General features: G+C 38.4%; 1 protein-coding gene across 4 annotated transcripts in view; it reads right to left on the reverse strand.

The window, feature by feature from the left end:
• Positions 1–19,363, reverse strand: part of SPATS2L (spermatogenesis associated serine rich 2 like) — a 76,721-nt gene that overhangs the window by 16,123 nt on the left and 41,235 nt on the right. For all 4 annotated transcript variants that reach the window (XM_058840171.1, XM_058840173.1, XM_058840174.1 and 1 more), the window contains 5 exons: positions 15,427–15,535; positions 11,903–11,952; positions 11,233–11,473; positions 6,426–6,626; positions 5,881–6,016 (listed from right to left, as the gene is read on the reverse strand). In XM_058840171.1, coding sequence (XP_058696154.1) covers positions 5,881–6,016; positions 6,426–6,626; positions 11,233–11,473; positions 11,903–11,952; positions 15,427–15,535 — 737 coding nt within the window. The remainder of the gene's footprint in view (positions 1–5,880; positions 6,017–6,425; positions 6,627–11,232; positions 11,474–11,902; positions 11,953–15,426; positions 15,536–19,363) is intronic.

Raw genomic sequence — 19,363 nt, forward strand, 5'->3', positions numbered from 1 at the left:
CTAAAAACTGGCATGGAAAACCTTTTCCTGAAAGAACATTTCTAAATTTTAGTTATTTAGAAATGAAGGCATTGTCTCACAATTTAGCAGTGTTAACAATGGTGAGTGTGAGTCGCACCATGGCTTATTAGCATCCTGCACATTTTTACACAAACTTGGGAAGTATTTCTTTCCTATTTGAGTTTCAGCTCTAATCTGATTCCTGAGGTATCTGAATACCTTACTAGTTTTATATATTTTAGCCTAACACACTCCAGCAAGGAGAATGTTGTTGAGCTCCTGCTACAGGAAAGAGGCAACTTGCTCAAAAGCACATTGGAAAGTGGCCTCAAATAAAGCTCTGGATTTTTGGTGTAATGTCAGTTGAAATTTTTCAAGATAATTATTTTCTTTTTGTGTTTCGTAAGATAGATTTCTCATTAGTCAGACAACAGTGAGATCAGAAAGGAGATATTTGCTTTTCATCCACAATGACATGCACAAAATCGAGTCTACCTGCACCGCCTCAAAACCTGTGTGTTCTGTGTTTTAGAGGATGACAAACACACCTATGAATGACTGGGAGGGAAGAAGGGAGACATAGTGCCATAGATACATAGAAAGATATTTTTATAGAGACATAAAATGCAGACAACAGCTAAGAAACAATGTAATGTAACCTTTGAATCTCACCTCTTCAATCCACCTTCACAAACTTATTAAAAAAATACCACAATGAAGTAAGCAAATTGTATAAGACAAAAGGGTCAGAAGGAGGACTTCTGTGTCTCAGTGAAACCTAACTCCCCCCAGTTCCATGAACTCTGTCTGTCTTCTCCACCAATGCACAGCAAGGGTGATCCCAGCCTGTTGTGGGGTGTGAGAAGAGTGCCAGCACAAGCTCCTCTCCCAGTGCTGCAGCTCTCCAGGCAGGCAGCCAGCCTGGGGCCAGAGCTGGTGGATCGGCTTCTGCCAGACCACCCGGGCACCAGCACCAGGGCCCTTGGCCAAAGCACTGATCGGTGAAGGTACCTGAAAACCTAGCGGGGCCGAGGAAAGCTGAATGCAAAGACAAAGTTAAGGACTGGATGGTGTGACTGATGGGCAAACAAACACCACAACAAACTGCAAGAGGATTTGAAAACCTGGACTTTAGAGGCATAAAGATTACCAAAGGTTGCTTTGGCACAGGCAGTAATCTCATAAGAACTGTCTAGAAATGGAGAGAAAAACAGCACAGAACTCTGTTCAGTGTAAAGCAATACTAGTCCTGGCCTTTCCAGCCATCTGCCCATCTCCAAACTACCAGAGCACAAACAGGCAGCTCTCATCTGGTGCCACTGATTCTGGGCTACGGGCAACTGTTCTGCAACTGAGCACTGGCATTGCTGCTCACTACCCCACACTGAGTCAGTACAGACACAACCATGTAAGTACAGACATCATTCTGTTCTTTTAGATTACTTCTTCCCCCATTCAACCACTCCTCTGCTTTAACTTAAAAACAATATAAAAAGTACTTATTTTTCCCCAAACATACAGCACATGCTCTCTAATTGTTACCCTGAATCTATTTTAACATATTTTTAAATTGTCAGTATTGCCAAATTCCATCTTCCCAGCATTATGTCAGAATAATTTCTTTTAATCTAGCCTGTGGTAAAGCTTTAGACTGCTTTTTCTTCACTCCAAAAATTCAGTTGTGTTTCCATTGCTCTCTACAAAGCACTGGACATACTAACATGTTAGAAAAGAGTAGAGAAGCTTGTATTTATGTGGTTCAGTTCTGCATGCAGTGTAATTAAACCTGGTTCTTACTGTTTTCTACAGACTATTTGTGGCTGGCAGCAGACCATATGGGCAAGTAGCAGATGTTTCCTTTTAGTTTTCCATATGATTGTATGAATACCCAATATGTGAAAATTATTTTCTGGCAAGAGGTGTTATGGGGAACTGTGTCTCCTTTTGTGCTCTACACATTTCACTCAGATTTCCTGGGGCTCTCCTTTTATCCCCAGGATGGTTATTCAGTCTCTTGGTGGAAAAGAAGTGAGAACACAGCTAATGCATGTAGGTTTTAAGCTTGGCAACAAACGACTCAAGTGCACTCTGGTGAGAGGAGAGTTCATTTAGCATTTTTAACCTTCCCCTGCAACTTAAGGGTTATTTGGTAGCCTTCTTTTCTGGGCTCTACACTACTGTGGGACATGGCTATGCTCTGATATATTTTATAACAATCTAGCAAGGGGAGCACCTTATGTTCTCACTCACACAAAGGTATTCCTGAAAACCATACACCAAAAGCTGAATGCAACGAGGAGAAATACTGGATCAAGTATCACTCAAGAAGACTTTTTTCTCCTAACTTTCAGGCAGGAACACTGCCCTTCAGCTTGCTTTGCTGAGTGGTCTCACAACCTTGGGAAAGCAATATCACTGAAAGCCCAGCAAGAGCAGGGGTGACCAGAATGCTGGATCACAGCAGGAGCACAATCCACATGAGACTGCAAAGTACTTCTTGTGAGGCAAAATGCCCTGCCTGGTCCAGCCCATGGCTTGTAAAATGCTAGTGTCTTGCTAGCATGAAAAGAACTGAATAAATGCAAGCTTTTATCACTTCTGAGCACACAGAGAATTACTCCACTTAGCAGAAACTTCAGTGAGGCTGTTTAAGAAAGAGGAAGTGAGCCCAATGCAATGTTTTTAAATAAACATCTTTCTGGGATTGTTATTTGCCCCATTTTACTACAAAGTCAAAACTGAAGCAAACATTGCATTTTCCCCCCAAGCTTTTACAGGGGTTCACAGCACATCTGCTCTGTAGCATTGTTTTTCTGATCATGGGAGGGTATGCGCTATTTTGCCAGATAGGTGACTTTTTAAATAGTAGCATAAGTAACTTCCCTATTGGTTAGATCAAGCTGTGAAATACTGAGCCACAGAGAAATGTGGATTTTCACTGAGTGAACTCAACAGTGTCTCCTGTTAAAAGGAGATGTTCTTGTGGATGTTTCTGCTGAAGATTTCAGGACATCTTAGGCCACATGTGCTACTCATTTAACTCTGTAATAATGGTTTCATTTACTGTCTGGAGGTTGGAGGAAGATACATGATATTATCTTTGCATTCTTCATTCTTTCTGTGATTGTTAAAATAATGGAAAGATTTAAACAACCAAAACAGATAAGCAGAAAGTCAAAAATATTACTGACTCTTGTAATGCAGTTTTGATTCAGGCCTTGATAGCAAAAAAGGACACAAAATTGGTCATATATCCTATTATCAAAGGAAGAAAAATAAACCTAAAAGGGACAAATTAGTATGTGTTTCAGCATTCAGCTGCAATGCAAGATAAAATCTTCTGACTTCATTTAGCTTCACTAAAACCCCTTAGGTGGTGACAGCTGTGTGTAACAGGAAGGGGTTACAGCACTGAGTTCATTCCAGTATTCCTGGCAGTTCTGAACACAGACAGCACTTGATGGCTGTTCTGTCTGCTGTCCATCTCAACCAGCCCACAGTCCAGCAGGAACAGGGAGAGGAACTTGGAAAAAGCTTTGGAATCACAATCGCAATGGAGACCTGACATCATGCCTTTGCTTTGGTCACTCCATAGCATTCTGGGAGCAACACTTCAGCCAAATTCCTTAATTTTTCCATGACAGACAAGTTGACTGTGTCACAGTGAAACTGCATGCCAATGGAGGGTAATAATATGCTCACTTAAAACCTTATCCTCCTGCTAGCACTGGGGACGTTTTGTTTAATTCTGGAGCAAGGAAACTCCCATGAAAATAACTCACACTAAAGAATGCAGCTCAGGAATACAATATGATCCTTGTACGAGGTCCGAAGCTGTATCTATCACTAGTTTGGGTGATTTCTACCTAAATCCAGTAAATCTACAGCAGTTGCCAGGGAGTTTTTGGAAACAAAGCATTAAAACAGCTGTGCCCATCTTCCTCAAAGTTTAGCCCACAAGATGATATGAAATATTACAGATCTTTATCTCTTTAATTTTAACAAAGCCAGGCAGTTTACTGTTTAAACAAAAAATCCCCTTCATTCATTTGAAGAAAAACCTAAATATTAGACTTATGAGCTGCCAAAAGCAACATACCCAGCACTGAGATTTCCATAAACATCTCCTGACATTGTACTGTCCTCGTTGCAATGTTATGCTGAGGCACAAATATTCAGACCACAGATCTGTTACATTCTAGAGCTTCCAGCAGACTCCACTTCAATAATTTAGGCATTGAAGCTGGTAGAGGCAAAATGAAATTAAGCCTATTGAAAAGTTTTCTAGCCTATTTTCATAATTTTAAGTACTTGCACTTACAAATTCTTGCAGGCTATTTTAGTATTAGGCAATACACTTCACTGCTTTTCAAACTAAAAAACGACCACATGAAGAATGAAGAATTTCAGTTCTGAACTTACCACCTCCCTGCATTTTTAGATCATAAAAGAATTCTAAGTCTGTTCCATGACCAGAGTGATGATTGCTTAAAGACTGAATTGCCTGTGACTGCCTGCAGCCAAGATGAGACATGAGACATAAGGTATTTTTAACACTGCTACCAAAAATACAAAAAGTGAGTGTGAACTACACAGCAAATGAAATCCAACTATAGTTTTCTCAGAGAAAAGATCCCCTCTGAGAACTATCAAAAAAAAGGTGCAAGGAGTTGATGAACTTTGCTCAGTTTTTTTATCCCAACAATATTATTATTAAAGTTTATAAGCAAAAAACACTGTAATGGCTCCAGAACAAGCCTGACAATGTTATTGAATTTAGTATAATGAGTAATCACAGCTCCCCTCCTATACAGTAAAGTACACTGGGAGCTCAGTGAACCAGAATCTTCCCCAAAATCGGCTCAGCAGCCCTTATATTTTCTGCCCATACAGAAGTGTAGCCCCAATGGCCCTTAAGTAATTTTAGATTCATCTTTGAAGACAATGAATACACCCACTGAAGTCCAGAGCTAACAAACGTCTGCCAATACTACTGCTCTTTAATAAGATACACTCATAAAAACACTGACAAATACTGTGATTGAATTAAAGGGGAAAGTTTTTTCACTCTGATTTGTAACCAAGCATCGTACATTTTAATGTATTTCCTCTATTTACTTCAACACTAATTCATATGTTTTATATCCCATCTACGCTTAACCAAGGCCGAGTGAAACTCAAAGCAGAAAATACTTTTCTATCACAAGACTATACCAAATATGCAACTTGCTACTACAGCAATTATTTCTGCTATAAGTTTTGAGAGGTGTACATGCTGAAGATCATCAGTAATCAAATGACAATGGAAAAAATAGACTGAAGACAAAAAAATGAGGAAAAAGAAGGAACTAGAGATGTAAATTGGAAATTAAATGATGGATGGGAAACTTAGAAGGAACTACGAGGGAAAGTTAAGAGAACAATGGTAGGATAAGAAGCAAAGATGATGGGATCTGAAGAGACAGTAAAGGACTGTCTGCCAAAAGAGATAAGATCAAAGATGCAGTATAGAAAGAAGAAATTTAAAGAAGGTAAAAGAGACTTCAGAAAATCCCAGACAGGATATTTAGAACAGCTTTCATTTGCTCATATATGTTGCCACTGAATCTGATGCAAAAGAATTAGGTCATGATGAATAATATAGGAGTTAAAAAACCCAAGTTTTTTTCAAAGACCTTTACGTATGTATACAACATATGCACATATTACTTCCTGGTTGGTGAGGAGTGTCATTACTTAATGGCACCGTGGTTTTTTTTTGTTATGAAACCAAATGCAGCAAACAAAGAGGCTGTAAATGACCCCTCTCCACTAATGCCAGTGGCTTAATTGGTCCTTTTCTAAGTGGAGCTGATGGATCTCTGCAGCTGATTTACCTACCAGCTGTGTAATTCTGCAAAAGCAGCTTTGATCTTCTTCACTGAATTATCCACTTCCTCTTTGATCATCACACGATATCTGGTTAGAGAAACAGTGCAACGCTGCAAGTCTTTTACTGACTTTTCAATGTTTGGCCCTAAAATAGAAAATAAAAATTGCACGGTAGTCAGAAAGTTGGCTTTAGTTTTTCTGAATGAAGCACCAGGAATAGTTCAACATATTATTTGCTCAGATTAGAATGAAGTGGTTATTCTACTGAAGTCCATAAATCCAACTTTTCCATAGTCCCTCCCTAGTGCTCTTCAGTTTCTAAACAAGTTTGCTGAAATACATCCCCCAATCAAATAAATATTAGAAATGTATTACTAGTTGAAATCATTCCATTTAATATGTTAAATAGACCATAAATTGTTTTATTAATTTTGCTATAATTCTGCTTGTACTTCCCAAAACATCTCTTTCTAACCTTAGTGAATTTAGTTTTTTTCCTAGAGTCCTCAGCTGTTTTTTGACCTTGGAACATAGCAACCAAAGACCAAATTTACCTCTTTTTTTGACTGAATCATCTGTCTTTGTTTCAAGCTGGGTTGACGCACTGGGTGATTTAACTGAGGAAGATTTTGACTTTGGCCTGCCTAGGTTACATGGGAGTTGAACTGATGACTGAAGGGGCTCATGCTGTTCTACTCCATTCATAGTCTTTGGGTTTAATTCCACAGATACTCTCTGGCGTTCTTGTTCTCTGTCTGCAAGAAAGCATTAAGGAAGAAAATAGGGAGTTGTAAGATTAAGAAAGGTATGAAACCTTACTGTTAAATCAGAATGACTTTATGGTGTTTTCCTGGCACACATTCTAGAAAACCTCAGAGAGCTACAACAACAAATGAAATTTTTTTGGTAATGAGACACTAATTGGAACACCTCCGTATTTCAGTGCATAAAAGAAAAACTCTATAAAAAATCAAGCCCTTCATGCCAATAGGGAAAATACCTCATAACATAAAAAGCATGTTACCAATTATAATATTTGCCCAAAAATATCTATATATCTATCTCACACAAAAAAATGTCACTAATTTTATCAGCATTTTAAAAGCACTGATTAAAACATTCCTACCTGAAATACTTACCTTGCCTGACTACAGATTTCTATCAAAAGCTGCTGCTAAGAGGAACCAAGCAGGAAATGAAAGTATGTCAAAGATTAGGCTCCTGGGTTCAACAGCTTCAGAGGGATAAGATAACAATGCCTGAGCCTGTTTGGCTGCCACAAGATGACCTGGTTTCCTCCTTCCAAAACTCCAAAGGGATTCAAGATACCAGCATCATAACAGAGCATCAAGCAGCCAAAGCATGACTATGAAAACTGACAGGCAAGGCCAGCTATTACTGCCACTGTAAATTTTAGTTAATGAAACAAGAATAGAAAGTGATTTGTTGTGTTAACTAATTTTTCTCATTTTTGTACTCACTTCAACAAATGAATGATTCTTCATTCTGAAGATGCTTTCTATAGATCACTTTATTCAACTGATGATGCATGGTGTCTAGAGAAAAGGGACTTTTCAGATTAACAGCTGGATTATGGCCCATGAAATGGATAAACACTGCTGGGATATCACATGGACAGGTGCAGCATATCAACTAGTGACTTCTTTCTGCCCTGGCTGGGCACTAGGACAGGCGGAAAGCACATCTTGGTATGTTTAATGTAATCATGTAACACCAGAGAAACAAGAAGGAACATCAGTACTTGCATTTTAAATCAGAATTTAAGGGCTTTAAAAGGATGAGTCTGAAAACAGAAAAGGTACCTGGCATAGAACAGTAGGTAAGAAAGTAGTGAAAGAAGTCAAAGAAACCTGTGAATCTGTGAAAGCAAGAAACACCAGTAATTCAGCGCTTTGAACACACCAAAGGTTTGATGCCAGCACCGGTCTCGCACATGGTGAGGAACTCTCCTGTGAGAGAACTGCTAACCCTGTTCAACCCTGGCTGTGTCTCACATTAATGCAAATAGAACATGCTTTATAAATCAAGGCTTTCTACTCATAGTTAAGGCTGCCCTTGCTACATAACTCTAACAGGTAATTATAAACCAGCAATCTATCAGCTAACCTATAAAGAAAGGCCAGGGCTCTTCAGTTCTGTCCCTAAGATTTGATCTTCTGAAATCTGTTGTTAATGTGTATAATTGTTTTTACTGCCTTTAATTAGCAGCTTTGGTACACTTGTCAAGACAAATTACAAACTTTACAGCTTTTTGCCTAAAGAAGCTCACCTAGAACAATGATTATACTTTAGATTGAACTTTTTGATCATCTTTTGTCTGCAATATACTTTGATTCTTCCAAAATTACACACGAGCTACTTTGAGACCCAGCAGAAAGATGACTAATGAGGATAGCAAACAGTAGTTTTGCATGCTGCAACTGAACTTTCAAATTTTACTGAAGACAATCAACACAACTAAAAATAGATTGAGAAAGTCTGCAGCAAGTCTCTGAAGACTTGCACCAGCTAAAACATATGTATAACAAAATCTAGTAACAAAGTCCCTTCTCAAATACCTGCAAGAGAAGTCAAAAGTCTGAATAAGAGCAGCTGCAAGTGAACTGTTACATGGTTCTGTATGTGGTGCCTTGGAACTTCAGCACCAGTCTATCCTGTGACATCTGCTGCATTAACAGTCAAGTATGACCACACCTGCCAGTAATGGCAACAGCCCAGATTAACTTGCTCTGAAATCTGCTGAGCTGCCATCTTCAAAATGAGTGGTTTATCTTTTTGCAGCAACTTGCCATTCAATGCCTTTCAAATAAAGTGAACCTCATAGATTCTTTGGCTCAAAGAAGAAAAAAGCTGTATTTCCCCTGAGATATAAACAGGAAGTTTGAAAGATTCATTAAAAATCTTCCTACATGAAAAGTAAGTAGGGAAGAGATCAGGATCTGATTTTACTGATGTCCCTGCAAAAGCAATAGCATGGCAAGGCAGCACTAAATATCATTTCAGTGCATTCACACTGCTTCTTTACAAGGCCATGCACAGAATGCGTAACAGCAACTAAAGATGTATAAGAAAAAGAAAGATGGAATAATGGCAAGAAATAAGCAGACCTGAATTAAAGGCAAATCGCCAAATGTTTCCCTCCCTAATTTTCTGTGGAGAAATGATGCATCCTCCCTTCTGGTCTCTGAAGTCCCTTCCAGGCTGCCACGATTTTATGGCTCTAAAAGTCCTAATCTCACAGACTGGGAGTTGATACAGGCAAAGCTTCAACCTCATGTTTCTCACGGGAAGGAAAGCATTAGGGACTCTCAACAGACACCTATGATCCTTCTGAGTTGTGAGTCCTCTGAAGAGAGGGTGAAATGACTACAGTAACATTCATTTGATAGGAAAGGAACCAAAATAAACAAACCAGACAAGGACAATACAAAGGAGATTAAAACACAAGAGAGCAATATGAAACAGGTGCACCTTGGACTCACTTCAACATTTTACACTGCTTTAAAAAAGTCTGTATTACTTGCTCAGAAACTGCAAGGGCACAAGCCGCTGGCCCCTGAAGGATCCTGATCACTTCAGCACAAATGTAACAATATGAATATAGGTGGCTTTTGACCCTAGGAAAGTAATTATTATACTGACTGCAAAGAAAAGGATACTGCAAAGATAGTGCAACTGAAAGTGAAGAAGAAATTCTTTTCTTCTCTCCATTAAAAATTTTGCCAGGAAATTACTTTACTACGTAAGGGAAACTTGAATATTAAAGTTTCAGGTTCTCCTTTCTCTCTATTTCCTTTCCTTTATCTTCTGTCTTTTTTTTTTTTTTGTTTTTGAAAGGTCTCTCTCTCCCTTGTTATTGAAACAGGAGAGATGTGTTTAAGTTGAAAAAAAAAATTGTAAAGCTATGGTAATTTCTCATTCACCACTTGCAAAAGCAAAGAAAAAAATCCAGATACTTTTTGCCCTTTATATGTACAACTAACTCTTAACTGTTTCAAAGAGAAAAAAGCAGGATTTGATCCCACTGACCCATAAAAAGATCCCTAACAGCACAGGTACTCTTCCTGCATTCTGTATCCCCTAGAAAGCATTCCCCATGTACAGGCAATTAAGTCTAGATAGTTTTATTCATGCATGTATCATTTCAAATAATGTCACTCTGAGAAGTCCGATTTATACCACAGATGTTTGTGTCCTGCAAAGTAAGTGGCAAAAATGCTTTTAGTATTATGGAAATGCAGAATTTTATGGCTTATGGCATATTTTATCCAAAGTTAAGTGTGAGTCTAGCAAGGGCAGGGAGTGTATCTCTGGTCCTTTGTGAGGCACCAAATTAGGACAAAATTTCTTGGTAAGTAGTTTGCTTGGCTGCTATAGGTTGCATAGTCTTAATTTAATTAACCAGAGGCTGGCACCATCAAAGTCATCTGAAAGCAGCATATAATTCATTTCAGGACAATTATTACCTTAGCACATTCCTTTAAAACGGGGTTTGAGAGCTGTATTTGCAACCATGGAAAAACGGATTTCAAGGTAAGGTCTTAAAACACAGGAAGCAGCAATAATCCAGGCCAGTCAGATGTCTAAAATGTGAAGAGCTGAAGAAACACTAGCAGTACTGGCAACAATTAAATATGAGCTTTATGAATTTGTAGGCAAAAACTTTCACAGAGTTTCTGCCCCAAGAGCAGTGAGTTTGTTCACACTGGTGTTGGAATAATTGTAACTCTGTACTTACTACAGTGAGGAAGAACTTTGTGTTTTACTGCCCCTCCCAGTTTCAGAAATGGTAACTAGATAACTAGACCATGTAAGAAACTAAATGCATGTACTGGAAGGTTATCAGAGTGCCTTTCCACACCACAAAGGCCCTCCCTTCCCTGCTAGGAAAAGCCAGTGGAGGGCTACTGTAACTAGCTGGTGTAGGGAAGATGAGAAAAAGAATAAATGGACTAATTTGGACTAAGCAATAAAGAAATCCAGTAATATGCCACAAGCTCACAGTGCTCAGATTTCTTTACCCCACATGAGGGACCCAATAATTTTGCTAACAATTTGACAATCGAGCCATTTTCTAAGCCTGAATTCTTCTGTACTTCTACCTGTAATATTCTGTATCAGCTGGGCTGTCTATAGGAAAAGGAACATTTTGTAAGGAAACATATTGCAACATTAACAGCGTGCAGATATAAATCTACTGGCATGACTAACAGTTATGTGCATTATTTTTCCACAAAAGCATCTCTACATCTTCATAGCAATAAAAATACAATGATCTTTGTGTCAATGAAGGCTTGGCTATTGCCAGTTGAAAAGGTGCTCTCTGTCAGATGAACTGACCTCTGATTTCTGGACAGTCCAGAGCTGACCCTACAAATCCAGAGCCTTTGTTCTCAAGAGAAGTGGTTTCCAGTTTCTGATTGGCAGAACCACGGCCAGAGTTGTCCTTAGGGCATCCATTCATGTGACAGTCATTTATTCGCTGAGGCTCTTGAGATGCCTTCTCAGGTCCACTATTCTTGTTTTTAGGATCTTTATTGCCTTGGTGCTGTTTAGATTTGCTTCTTTTTCTCCTATTGTTCTAAATGGAGAAATATTGCAAGAACAGAGACATCACTCAATGCAAATCATACAAACTCAAAATACAATCAGTGAATGGAGCCCTGTAAGTGGCTGTGACTATCCAGGATACAGCTTCTTATTAAAAGTGTTTCTGTGCATGGGCTGTTTTGGGATTTGTCCCGTGCTTGTCCAGGGTCTGTCTCTCACACCCAGGTACACACGTGTGCTGTCCCAGAAATTCGTTCAGAACACTGGACTTAGTGAGACAGTGACAGAATAATAGGACTAAAAATAGCGCACATATTTGCTTTCATGTACTGTCTCTGTCTACAGGTATGAAGTTAGTCACCTACGCTGGAAAAGGCAAAGTACTGACCCAAAGTACAATTCAAGTACAGACAGCTGACAAGTGATTTCAATGCCTTGACTCTCAAGAGCAAGTTCTTACCTTCTTTTTCCCTGTCATATTCCATTCCTTTAGAACCTGAATTGCGCTGCCTATAGAAAGAAAAGAAACGTTTCAACAAAAGTTCAGCTGTGAAAAAGAACCACTGTGTTCATGATTAGTTTCTAGTTTCCTAGCCGAGGTGCATTTCAATTTGTTGTGAATTCTCTTACTTGGGGAGAACAAAATGGACACTGCTGCCTTTCTTCTTCTCAGGTACCTGTTCTGATCACACTACTTACAGTGGATGGTCTACTTGGCACTACTGGCTTTTTATGCACTTCACTGCACAAAGTGATTGTGTGCCTAACTTAAAACATTAGCATAAGACCCAGAAAAATCAACACTCAAATCTCTTGCCTGAAAAGGAAAGTATCTCAGCACCCAGAGTCAACACTGAGTACACTAAATAGTTTAGACCCTGACTAGAGCACCTGAAAGTTTTAAAAGCTTCTTTTTTATCATGTATTTTCTATGTGTTACCTGTTACATCTTCAGAAGACATAAGAGTGTATAAAGTAAAGAATTAGCATGCAAAAGAGTAATTCTGTAGACTTGTATAAAATCTGCATCACACAAACACAGTAAACTTAGGCTTGGCAGAAAAGAATGGTAAAAAATTATACTGAAAAGTAATTACAGTTATACTTGAAATTCTGCCTGTCAGCTATAATGAGTTGCTTCGATAAATTTATGGAAAAAAGCATGCAGAGCCCTTGGTCAGACCAGTGCCTGCTGCCATGCTAAAAGAAAACTCTTCTTCTAGTTAACATCATAATTTTGTACTCCTGGAGCCTAATGCTGAAAATAAATCTCATGATAAGTTTGAAATGTCATCCAAACTACTAGGGCAGTATCTGTCACAATAATACTTTTAATCACCATCAGGTTAAAGGTCTTCTGCTTGAATTTAACAATCACTTCACCATCACTTCACAAATCTAGTAATTTTAGTAAATACTCAATTATTAGCCTTCTCAAACTGATTTCATAGTCAGCCATTCTTCTCACTCCTTTCAGTGAAATCTTGATATTTGTATTAAGAATTGCTGTTTTCAGACCACCATGAGTTGTCAACTAGTATTCAGCCAAAGACGTGTGATATTTTCAGATGTACCAAAATTACTCTTCTATCACAATAAACCAGATCCAAGATTATCTGGTGAGCCTATCACACATAATACGAAAGATAACATATCCTGCTAAGCCAAATTTATTAAATTGTGAAAAAACTTCAATGGAATCCATCAAAGTCATGTTTTATTTACTAGATACCATGATAATGCAGCTAGAAGGCTAAGACAACTTTTATTTTGTGTTTATTTATCATTAGTTACACACATACTTATGTACATGTAAGTACTATCCCCTCTCCTAAAGGTACATCATCTTTTGACAGGCACCATATTTCTGTATGAATTAATAGACATTTGCTGCCCATTTTACTCCATGATGCTGAAAATATGTGATTTCATGTGACAACTTTGTTAAGTGTTTTCACAGTAGCAACCAACACCCTTTTTGAGTTGGCTGGTAGTGTCTTTGCTTTGCTTCCCTCAGCTTCCCTGTGAATACTATGCATGCTGAGAGTTACTTTAGGGATTCATCCAACTAACCTCTGTTTCATCCAATTGGAAATGCACTAACTGTCCAAATCCCAAAACCCTCATTTGAATCCACCAGGTTATCTTCTCAAACACGTCTACAAAGCAGCTGAACAGACCTTCTGATTATGCTTAATTAGGTAAACTAGCATAGCAAGGAAAACATTTGAACCCTCATTCATTTAAATCACAGTTCACATATAGAATAAAATTCATAACAGAGGCATCACCTAAATGTCATTCCAGATATGAAGCAAGATAGGAAACTATATTTGAATGTTTCTTGATTCAGCAAACAGCACCTCTGAGAGAAGCACTGCATGGAGGTGGCTCAACCTTTCCATTCACCATGGCCACAACAATGTTTTTCACTGCAGGACTTCTCAGCGAGTGTTATTTCAATCTTAGCAATTTTTGCCATTTATGTGAAAAAATATTTCAATTATTCATTCTATCTGCAGTGGCAGCTGTGTGAATACATATCTTTTCTGCTCCTTCCAGAGCTATTTTCACATGCTCCCTCACAAAGACTTCCGGACAGTAATCATGAACTGGTCAAGTTCAAACAAAGATGATCTGAACTCGAGTATAACAGCTTGCTTTTCTTCATGACTTTATTGCACTTCTTGCAGAGCTTGTGTTTGCCCTGTTCCTTCCTTACAGCAGGTGATGACACATGGCAGTGAAAGCACTTCCTCTTCTGAGGAACCTTTGGAAACAATTCATAAGCCACAAGCAGGCTGTGGTAACTTACGAGAAAATAAAGTGAAAGCAACTTACTGAATAGTCATAGAACAACCCTCCACTACCTTCCTCAGGACATACATTACAGGAAAACAAAATTGTTAACTAGATGCATCACACTTTCCTTTTTCTCTGCATGTGTGTGCACAGACAAATACAATTTCAATATGTCCCTCAGAATGTAACTGTCTGTGCAGCTGCTTGAAGCAAAAAGGTCCATATAGATCTGATGGAAGAATTTTGATATATTTATAAATAGTTCGGTTTGCTTGCATCTGCATTTTGCATATTGGTAATTCCTAGTATATGATGATGCTTTTTGTCTAATACATTTTAGTAAGTTATTCCAAATCAAACCTGAAAATATTCTGAAGTAAAATAGGCATGAATGAAGCAACTTACTGAGACAGAAAAAATGAGGCATTTCTAAGATATAAGGGCCCTTTGAGACCACCAGACTTCTATCATTTATGTAACCCCAAGCTACAAAAATTTTGAAAAGATTGGTCATGATATGCTATTACTTCTGCAAAGGGTTTCTCACAGATTCTGGTGAAAATTTAAAATACTTGACTTTATATATTTACCAGGAAAGTTTTATTAAAATACAAGTGACCTTTCATTAGAGATGGTCTTATGACGCAAAATACAAATATGGATCCAGGTTTAAATGGCTCGAACTTTCAATGGAGTCTTGGTTCAGCCATTATAAATGTCAAAGCTATTTGCAAAATTCAGATTGAGGTTTGAATGTCAATGTATGCATCAAATTCAGGGGTTTAGGGGCCCGGTTATGTGCTTCAGAACTATCCCAAATTGTTCTTAGCTACTGTATCTTCAACAGTGAATAATTTCCTGACATATTATTTTAAAAAGCATTAACTTTCATACAGAATAAAGGAGCAGGTCTGCAGTAAGAATGGCTTTAAAAATGGCAAAGTCAGGTAAAAGAGATGAACGGCCATGTCAAACTTGTACTGGGAAGAAGCAAAGATGCAGACAGGAGGATCAATTTTTTTTATAATTAACAAATGTCACACATCAGATTTCTTCTGAAAAAGAAACTTTTCTTCTGAAAAGAAGAACTACAGAATATATTTTGAGCCACTAAAAACAACAAATACTTTGGCATATGATTGAATTCCTCCTGCATTAGTGAAAAAGGTACATTGTACTCACCATCCATGAAAGCTTGAACAGCCTTGTCTACATTGTTATCAAATTGCTGCAACACCAGAACTATCTCATTATTGCTTTTGTTCGGAACAATTGATCGGATTGCATTGATCTGTAAGTAGAAGAGGACAATAACATGAATTTATCATACTCCTTTAGACTACAAGGTACCTCTGTGCCAATGCATGTTTATATAAACACCTGTTACACTGATGTGCTCATGAACACACAGCAATGTATCTGCACAAAGCAGTATCTATCCTACCCAGCCGGGCAAATAATGAAGCAATCTCTTCATGACATCAGATCATAGAACTGGTTGCCAGTAATCCTGGAAACAAATCCTACTCTCAGTCACAGCAGCAGAACTAGCTCAATTCAACTAACAGAATTTGGCCTTATGCTTCTTTCCTAAATGGTCTGTTTGCTGCCAAGGGTCTTGACATACCATCTACACAAGTTTAATGAGTACACAGCTTCTTCAACAAGGCTTTTGCATGGCCTTGCTACATCAAAGTTATGGATGATGGTTTTTTTTGGCATGTTGAAAAACAGTAATATGCATGAAAACAGAGGCTAAAAGAGAACAATATAATTTCTAAAAGTTCTAGTGGCTATTCAACATAATTTCAGTTTGCTGTTCCATATACAAGTCACTAGGAAGCTTGTGTAACAAAATCCTGAACAAAGGACATGGGATCCCAAATGCTTCCTTCAGGAAACTGCTGATGGATGAGGTAACTCTGGCATGCCATGCTTAAATTTCACAGCATTTGCTACTGCTGTATTGTCAGTATCCATTGATACCAAATGGAATTAAATTCATGATGTTTTAATAAAGTATTCCTACTGGAAGCATATTGAGAATTTATCTTCTCATCCCTACATATTATAGCTGAAAGCAAATAGTTACACAAAACTTTATTACTGTTTAATTTTAATGCTATAAAAATTTTACTAGATCAGACCAAAATAAAAATATTTAAACATAATTAACAAAACAAAAGCCTATGATAAAAAATAAGAGACTGCCAAACCAGTTTAGCTGTTCCAAATTAGCTTTATGAGCTTTTGTGTCACAATATCCAGCATCATACAATCAGAAACTTGTCCTGCAAATGCTTATCTGGCACCCTCCTTTGTCATCCTTCTGTGGGAATACATCCTTGATTAGGGTGTACTTTATTTACTGCATCCCAATGTCATCATGCTAATTGTGAAGCAGCCTGGTCTTTTTATTGTACTGTGAAATATAATTGTGAAAAAGTAATATGTGAAGGTAGAGCTGTTTAAGAGAATTAGGCTGGCTCACAGGGCAAAAGCATTCACACTACCTTGTCATAGCTACCCAGTTAAGTGCTGAAAGACAATCTCTATGGAGTCCCCATCAATGGGGACATCAGAAGGTGATTGAGAACACTTAAGTACTCAGATTTGACCAAAGAAATCTTATTTTGCTGTAGTATGTTCGCCCCACTCCTCACTCAACCACTGTGTTTGCCAGTCCTGTATACTACTGTAAAGTAGGAATCATGGCAGGTTCTCTCAGTGTAGTGATGGGACAGCTCAGATCCCTGAGCCTACTGGGCTCAGCTTTAGAACTGCAAAAGGCTCATACTTGGTTTCAGTACATGTTAGTACAGCTGCTTAGGATGATTCACTGTGCTCCTGTCCATCATCCCATCACACCCCTCTCTGCAGCTTCACATTTGCCCACATCTCTCAGGTAGCAAGTCTAGCTTTGGGCAGTCCAGGCCAAGCCCATAATTTAGAAGGCAGTGGAGCTGAATGAAGTGCTTGTCTACTTCCCCAGGAGCCTTTCCCAAAGGCCTGTCTCATTCTGCCTATTGTTGCCATGCCACGACTGCACCAGGCCTGCCCACAAACTTGGTCCCCAGCCAACAGAGGCTGCTTTAGAATATCTACTAAACAGGTGTAACTTCATGTTGAAGTTCATACAGACTAGTCTGACAAGTGGACTGCTTGAACCAGAGGTGGTTGTTGCCAGGAACTATGCAGAAAATCCCCTCTCTGCTCAAGTTTCTCTCTTCAGCTGATGTGCACGCATGGGAAAGGAAGTAATGAATACAACTCTGCTATGTACTGCAGGCAGCCAAGTGAAAACTAACCCATATCAATAGGATGTGAAGAGAAAGCACTGGAAAAAGGAGTTAATTACTCTAGTGATTGTGGGCACAGGCATGCTATTTACTGATAAAGCTGCAACAAGTGTGAATCAAGCTGGCTCCATAATAAAAGCTGGCAAAGACACTAAGGTAGAGCAGGCCACAAGCTGCAGTCCATTTTATGTTCAAGCTCGTAGCTCCCAAACCTTTTCACCATGTGGATTACATCTTCATATCCTCACAAAAAACTCCCCTCTTCTTTCACAATCATGTGGATTGTCTCTCTGCCTACTCAAAATTGCATAATCTCCTTGTGGTAACTGCTTACAGGAAAAATAGTAAAAGAAATATCTAGAGTATTCTAACCAACTTGAAACATAAGCACAAGGATCTCACATGGCTCCTAGGTCCTACTTTGCTGTGAAAGCTCTGCAAGCCTCAGGAAGCATCTGGAAATAACCAAGTGAGGTTAAAACCTCACTTGGAGGATCAGGCAACTTGCCACACAGTGCACTTTGGAAACTTAAAGACAAGAAGAATATCTGTAGTGTAGAGGACACTGATGCACAAGCACTCAGCCAGGAAGGCTATGTTTCAGACTACAAAATCAACTGAAGGCTTTCTGTTTGCACTGTGTGATCCTTGTTAAGAATTTTTTGATTACAGAAAAACCAGAATTAAAAGCTAAACTGTCCTTCATCCAACTAGTACTTTAGTTAAATACAAAAAGATTATAGAAACATTTTAGTTGTGGAGATAACCCAAAAAAATGAGGATGATGATTTTAGGAGAAATGCTTAACAGTACAGAGCAAAGAAATTTAGCATATGACAACACTGTGGACACAGCCCTGGTTTAGTTGGGCTACTAATTGACAAAAATTGGACTAAAATTGATTAAGGGAATTAATATGCTGTAAAGCTCAACAGTTCTACTGCCAAAACTCAAAAATATTTTTTGTTGACTGTTGCACAAAAAAAACATTTGTTTCTCTTTCTATTTGGAAAATATAAAAAAAAAATTGTAAGTGTAATGAAAGAATGCCTCAGGAAAAGAACATCAGATTGCAAAGGAAAGAATCCAAGACCTAGGAAATCCCAAATCAGAAGTTGCTTAGACTTTTTTAATCTGCTTCTCTTGTGTATGTATGCTGACAATATGGACTTATATGGAAGGGCTCAATGTGAGCTGGATCTAGGCACTGCAGGTATGCTGGCTCCTCTCTGGTTGACCTGCCAGCTCAGGTGATAGAACAGTCCTTGTGCTAGTACAGCTATACCCTCACTTGCTTACAAACCTCCAGTTGCTTGACAGAAGTCCATCACTTCCCAACCCAAAAAACTGTATAGAGCTCATTTTTATTACAGGTGTGATAGGATGATGCCAGGGCAGGAGGTAACTCCTAACTTTCCCTCTCTAAACTAACAGTCCTCAAACTCAGCAAGAATATCTATCTTCTTAATATGTAAACAACAGATTATGCAACCAGAATAATCTGGTATTTATGGCTTCTCAACAACTCCTTTAAAAATATTTAGCATCCTAAAGTATGAAAGAAAGTACCAGAGCAAAATAATCTCTTACCAGGTAATGGTACTGCACTAATGCCACTCTGCAAAGCCTAACTTAGCAGTCTACTTTATTAGATTTCCATATATGTGGGAGAAAACATTTTTTCCTACTTACTGAAACCTGATCATAGGAGAAACAGCATTACCAGACAGACTACAGGGAAGTTAATTATTTTAATTATTTTGTGAAACATCCTGTTTTTATCCAGTGTAGGTTCCCAATGAACTGCTGTCATCATTTGG

Source organism: Poecile atricapillus, chromosome 5 (assembly GCF_030490865.1).
Source record: "Poecile atricapillus isolate bPoeAtr1 chromosome 5, bPoeAtr1.hap1, whole genome shotgun sequence".
Classification (NCBI taxonomy): domain Eukaryota; kingdom Metazoa; phylum Chordata; class Aves; order Passeriformes; family Paridae; genus Poecile; species Poecile atricapillus.